Here is a 6,478-nt window from a genome sequence, read left to right as displayed (position 1 = left end):
AGCAGGAGCCCTGAGGCTCCACAGCTCAGGCACAGGCCAGGTCTCCTCCAGAGGTTATGCTCTTTGCAGTCATGGAGCAACCTCCTCCATCAGGGACACTTCCCATCTCACCCAACAATGCTGAGCTCCCTACAACCACAGAGCTCCCAGCTGTGGGCACAGGTAGCTCACTCTGTCACCTCTGACTGTGTGTCACCAGGGCAGACAGGACCACAGACCCATGATCATGAGATCTGGGTGTGCAGTGAGGTCTTCTCCTCATCTCGGATGTTTCAGTGCTCACAAAACCTCAGTGGACTGAGAGGGCAGAAGCTGCTCCATTTGTCATCATCCCCAACCCAACACTGACAGTCATTCAATCACCACATTCCAAACACCACAAACTAAAAGACATTGGTGCCCTGCCTTTGCAGCTCTAGGGATCCACAGCCAAGATTTTCTCCACAGTCATCTTGATAAACACTGAGCTAATGCAGACCAACCCCAGAGCAGTGCTCATCCCATCTGCCAGGCTGCAATGTCTGCCACTACAGCAAAGCACATTCCATGTGGATGCCAGAGCAAATGGCAAAGGCCAATATTCCTCCTATTCTTCCCTATTAAAAAGCATATACACAAGAGAAATTTCACATCACATGGACACAAGTATTGTTCTTCCCTCCACATGACCCTGGAAAATGGTTACTTGATGTACCACTGAAAGAGTTGTTGGGCACAATCTGAATGGAGTGACCTGGGGACTGAGCAGGCCAGGATTCAATCCCCAAAAACTTTCACCCCTCACTTTTTCACTGCAGCAACATGCTACATATTACATCTGAGCAAGACATTAGAGCATTTTGCTCATGAGCCAAAAACTTAGAGCATCAAGAAAGCTGATATTAAGAACAAAAGGTACCAAATTTGTAGCCACCACTCATCCCTCTTGTCTCCTTCTGTCTTACCTCTAGAAGCTGTACTGCTCCTTCATGTTCCCTTCTTGCCTCTGCCTGTGCCTAGGGAGAAATAAGGGAGTAAAGAAGAAAGTAGGCTGAGTTCACTTCTACTGTCATCACACCTTGTAGCCCACAGATTGGAGCACAAATGTGATGAGGAGCAGCTGAGGGAGCTGGGTGGGCTCAGCCTGGAGAAAAGGAGGCTCAGGAAGGATCTTCTCACTCTCTACAACTACCTGCCAGGAGGTGCAGCCAGGTGGGGTCAGGTCTGCTCCCAGGGAACAAGGGACAGGATGAGAGGAAACAGCCTCAAGCTGTGCCAGGGGAGGTTCAGGTTGGATATCAGGAAGAATTTCTTCATGGAAAGTGTGGTCATGCTCTGGCACAGAGCCCAGGACAGTGGTGGAGTCATCACCCCTGGAGGGACTTAACAGGTGTGGATGTGGCACTTGGGGACATGGTTGGTGGTGGTCTTGAAAGTGCTGGGGGAATGGTTGGACTCAATTACCTTAGAGGGCTTTTCCAACCTTCATGATTCCATGATTTAAACCACTGTACAGCCTGAAACATCTTTGGTCTTTGGACAAACAGCAGTGAGTGGTCAGAATTAACATCCACTTTGCTCAGGTACCAGAGCTCACATGGACACAGACACTTCTTGGTTTACTTTATCCTATAAACTCACAATCCTTCATGCACCACACTTCCAAGGAAACAATGTGCAGGAACCTCATTGTTTTCCAGAGATTCAGAGAGTAAAATATCTACTCCCCACAGAGCACATACCTGCTGCAACCGCCGGACCTCCTCTTGCTTCTCCTGCAGGACTAGCAGTGCTTCCTTGTGCTCCAGTTCCAGCTGCTGCCTCCGCTCAGCCACATTTCTCATGTGCTGCACAACAACACACACAGCTGAAAGGTCCTGCCCTGTGTCTTACCATGAAGCCAACCATGGCCTGTATTTCATACCTTCCTAGTATGTTAAGGGGTTGGAATGGAGCTTAGAGATCATCCAGTCCCAACCCCCTGTCCTGGGCAGGGACACCTCCCACCAGAGCAGGTTGCTCAAGGCTTCATCCAACCTGGCTTTGAACACTGCCAGGGCTGGGGCAGACACATCCTCCCTGGGCAACCTGTGCCAGTGTCTCACCACCCCCACAGGGAAAGCTTCTGCCTAAGATCTCACCTCAAATTCCCTCTCTCAATTTCTCCCCATTGCCCCTTGTCCTGTCCCTGCAGTTCCTAACCCAGAGTCCCTCTGCAGTTTCCCTGGAGCCCGTTCAGCTCCTGGCAGGTTGCTCTGAGGTCTCCACTCAACCTTCTCTTCTCCAGGCCGAACAGCCCCAACTCTCTCAGCCTGTCCTTGTAGGGAAGGTGTTCTCCAGTCCTCTGATCAGGTACAAGAGGTCACCTGGACACAGACACTCTCTACTGTCTCCTCTGGCCTTGCTCCAACAGTTCCATGTCCTCCTTAGGTTGTGGACACCAGAACTGTGTGCAGCACTCCAGGTGGGTCTCACCAGACCAGAGCAGATGACATTTCATGTCATGACTACACAGAGAAGAAAGTAAGAAACTCTCCCTACAAGCCAGAGCAACACAAAGAAAATCTCCTTTATCTCCCCTCCCACCCAAAACCCTGAAGCAGCTTTTCCAAAGCACCTCTGCCCACTCTGAAAGGCCAAGTTCCAGGATCCTGCAGAAGCACAGAATTCCCAGTGAAAGCACAGAGACAAAAGAATAGTCAAAAAAGGGCAAAAAGACAACATGTGCCATCTAAAGGCAGCAGTAGGTGTTTGGTCCTTCTAGCCATGTGGATCCTACTAACCTTCAGCACCTGCTCTAGATTCTCCAGCTTGGTTTGGAGTCCTTGGTTCGTCTGAATCACTGAATCCCTTTCCTTAGTCACCAAAACAACCTGCAATTTCAGGTCAGCATTCTCAGATTCAACCTGAAAGGAAAGACATTCCCTTAGCATGCAGCAGCCAGAGGTGTTCCTTGTAGAAATAACAGAGGACAATTCCTTCCTGTGCCTCAATGGGCTGATGTGCAGCTCTGCTCTCTACTGGCAATGACACCAAACTCCTGACTCTCCCCTACCCCTGCCTTTCACTTCCAACCAACAAACAAGCATCTGTATGAGCCCTGAATGTGATACACTGTATCTGTACACACCCTTCTCCCACCAGAGTCACCTCCCCATCCCATTTACAAAGAGGAAGGGACTGGGATAGGAACAAGCTACATAATGAAGAGATACCAAAACAACACCAAGGTCTGTGAGCATTTTTAACCCCACATGGCAGGATTAAACACAGAGAACAGGTGAGAAAGATCAGTAGTCTGATGAAATCATCATCACCTCCTCCACTTACTACAGGGAATTAATTCCAGGCACATATTTTGGTTCCAGGATGCACTGTGGCTTGATGACTATTAGCAATGCAGATTATCAAGCAAAGACAAATATTGCCACTTATAGCAGTTCTGAAATGTGTGGGAAGTTTTAGGCATGGTGGAAAATTGATGCTCCACCTGCCCCAGACACAGCTCTTACCTGTCCTGCCCATCCAGCCTTCTCATTCAGCTGCAAGTTCTCTTCAGCCAGTCGTGCATTTTCACTCTGTACCTCCTGCAGCTGGAACTCCTGGGCAGAAACACTGGGAATTATCACACCAAGGCCCCCAGAATAACTTCCCCCAATTATTCTGCTGCTTGCTGGTGCAGGATGCTGCTGGGATGCTGTTGCTCCAGCATCAGAGGAAGCATCAGAGTACCCTCTGCCTGGGGTTGGAACTAGATGACCTTTTAGTCCCTCCAAACCCAAACCAGTCTATGATCTCTAAGCAAAGCAAAGCAGAAACAGAACGGAGAAATCTAGATGCTCTGAGATGCGCTGAAAAACTTTCCTGGAATTAAACAGGCAAGATTTCAGCCAACAAATAAGCAGAAGAAAATTACTGTGGGTTTGTGTAATTACCATCTCAAGGTACAGAAATCTCTTGATACTTGTCTGAGTGCCTGTAAAAATGCATCACCTCAAACTAGCAAAGGCCATGGAGTTTCATCCAGTGATTTATGCAGCTGAATTCAGCCCACAGCAGCTGCAAGACTAAATAAACAATCCCAGCCTCAAGGGCTGGAGCCCCAAATTTGTGCCACTGTTCAAAGAAACACAAAGACTGGTGATTCCTTAGTGAGATAAGCTGAAGGGGATCCAAGGGAGGCACAGAACCACCTAACTCCTCTTCTGCCATTGTGCTCACAGCAGTAGGCAACAAGAACTTACTAGTTCTTTGCATCTTTTATGCTTTTTCCTCACTTCATGCTCAAGGTTTTCACATTTTTTGCGCTTTTTCTTGAGTTCAGATTCCTGCAGGAAGCAACAGAAGTAGATCAGCAAATCCACACTCTCACAAAGCATAAGAAATTCAAGCTCAGCTTCACAGATCCAGTGCTGCATTAGCTATTTTTGTCATCTTATGGAAATCTGTTTGTGATAAACATAAATAATGTAGAAACCAAGGGAGATTTTTTTGAAAGGTAGGAAAACCAAAAAGTTTTTCAAGTGGAATAACTATTCTTCTCTTCCCTGAGCCTTTCATCTGCTGGAAACAGCTTCACACTTGCACAGATTGTCCCTGTTTGGATGGAGGACAGGATGCAGGGGACAAAAAGACAGAGCTGGGTAACATTTTCAGCTTGAAACATCAGCTGTGTTCTCTTAGCTCCTACTCTAATCCCAATGACACCTACCCAGAGCACAGACATGCTCTGGTGATGTACCTCTAACCCTCTGGGCTACTCAGACAGACAAGAGCTGCTAAACCTCCTTATGAACTGTCCTAGTTTGCTGGAATAATATACAAGGGGCATATTCCTCATCCACATCTGTCTCAGGACAGTCACATCTGTCCCCCAGTTCAAACCAAACACAGCACAAAACCTACTGGGATGTTTCCCTCTCATTTGAGTGTGACATACTCAGTGTGACATTGTCAGCCAGCAACACCCTCCTGTGTTGTCCCACTCATTCCTCAAGCTTCCTACTCCTCCAGGCAGAGATTTTGGGGATTGCACAGGTGAGAACCCCAGGAGAAAAAAAGAAGCATTAGCTCTCCTTCCCCCCAAAGTAGGCTCACAACTCACCAGCTGCTGTATCTGTTTGCTGCTCTGTTTGCCTGTTATTGCATTTTTGGGGGGGAAATTTTCATGTCCTTCCAAGGCAGGTCCCAGTGGTTGTACACCTGGTTCCACCTGGAAAGCAAGAAATATGCCAGAGAGCTCAGGGGCAAGCAGGACTATAGAGCACACCATGCACACTGAGGGAGAAGAGGCTCTCTTGGCAGAGCAGGCTCTCCTGCCTGGAAGAGCAATGCTCCACATGGAACTCCTGAGCTCTGAGCTGCACCACTGGTCATGGAGAACCTGGACACCATGCCAGGGATCTCTGAGCCACTTAAGACCTGTGCTGGGAGTCTCCTGGAGCCCAGTGCCAACCAGTCCAGCTTGACTGAACCATCCCCATGCAAGAGTGAGCTCCAGCAAGCTCTCAGAGCCCAGTTCCCAGCTGTGCCTCATCTAACGACACAATGAGAGGCAGCAGTTACACCTTTCATGGCCCTTCCCAAAGTGAAGATGGTCAGAGGGAGAACACAGCCCTCAAAGACCAGAAATCAGTGAGGATGTCAGAATCTGAAGGCAGGGAAGAGCAGACAAGCACCACCAAGAAATAGCGTGTCCCAGTTCAGCTGAAAATGACCGAAATGGCAGCAGATGTGCCATGGCCTATGTGCCACCACCAAACCAGAGGAAAGGAGACACTTTTCTGTACACATTGGTACACAAAGGGGAAGGATCTTTCTAGTAAAAATAAGAGGACTAAAAGGGAGCAGGAACTGTGCTCTGCAAGTACAGATGCAGCAGAGACAAACAGTGACAAGGGCCTCGTGACACTGAGAGATTAGAGAGACAAATGCTAGTTTAATAGAACCCAGTGCTTGAATAAAAAGGCAAAGAGATCTGTTGGGAAAGGGAGAGAAAACTTCATTATGCCACTGTATAAATCAATGCCATAGCATCCAGGATACTGCTGTGTGCTGCTCCCCCAGCACAAACCTGACAGAGACAACACACAAAGGAAGGGGACAAAGATGATGAACACTGAATGATGGCAGAGGCTGGGAAGACACAATAAGATAATGGAGAGAGGGTTATAAACCCATGCGTGGCTTGGAATAGATGAATCAGGAATGAATATTCAATGCTGTGGGAGCTGGGGGGCAAGGCTTGGAATAGATGAATCAGGAATGAAAATTCAATGCTGTGGGAGCTGGAGGGAGCTTGGGGGGGGGAAGATGCATATCCCATCCTCACACAGCCCACAGATGTGCAATTCTGCCAGAGGGCACTGAAACCTCGGGAACAAACCGGGGAGACCCACAGGAGCCAAACGCACCAGGAGCCAGGGGATCCTGTGGCTCAGACAGACCTGCGACCCTCCCGGGGGCTGCGGGCTCAGCTGGGACCCACGGTCCGACCTGA

General features: G+C 48.7%; 1 protein-coding gene across 1 annotated transcript in view; it reads right to left on the bottom strand.

Moving 5' to 3' along the window:
• Positions 1–5,188, bottom strand: part of LOC103806172 (peripheral-type benzodiazepine receptor-associated protein 1-like) — a gene marked incomplete at its 3' end in the record, with an annotated part of 28,318 nt that extends 23,130 nt beyond the window's left edge. The window contains exons 1-6 of the mRNA XM_009078851.1: positions 5,084–5,188; positions 4,224–4,307; positions 3,492–3,581; positions 2,763–2,885; positions 1,722–1,826; positions 945–995 (exon numbers count right to left, since the gene is read on the bottom strand). Of these exons, the coding sequence (XP_009077099.1) occupies positions 945–995; positions 1,722–1,823 (153 nt within the window). The remainder of the gene's footprint in view (positions 1–944; positions 996–1,721; positions 1,827–2,762; positions 2,886–3,491; positions 3,582–4,223; positions 4,308–5,083) is intronic.
• Between the last annotated feature and the right edge of the window lie 1,290 nt (positions 5,189–6,478).

Source organism: Acanthisitta chloris, unplaced genomic scaffold (genome assembly GCF_000695815.1).
Source record: "Acanthisitta chloris isolate BGI_N310 unplaced genomic scaffold, ASM69581v1 scaffold12027, whole genome shotgun sequence".
NCBI lineage: Eukaryota > Metazoa > Chordata > Aves > Passeriformes > Acanthisittidae > Acanthisitta > Acanthisitta chloris.
The sequence above is the reverse complement of the archived record's forward strand: the minus strand, read 5'-3'. Positions and strand labels throughout refer to the sequence as shown.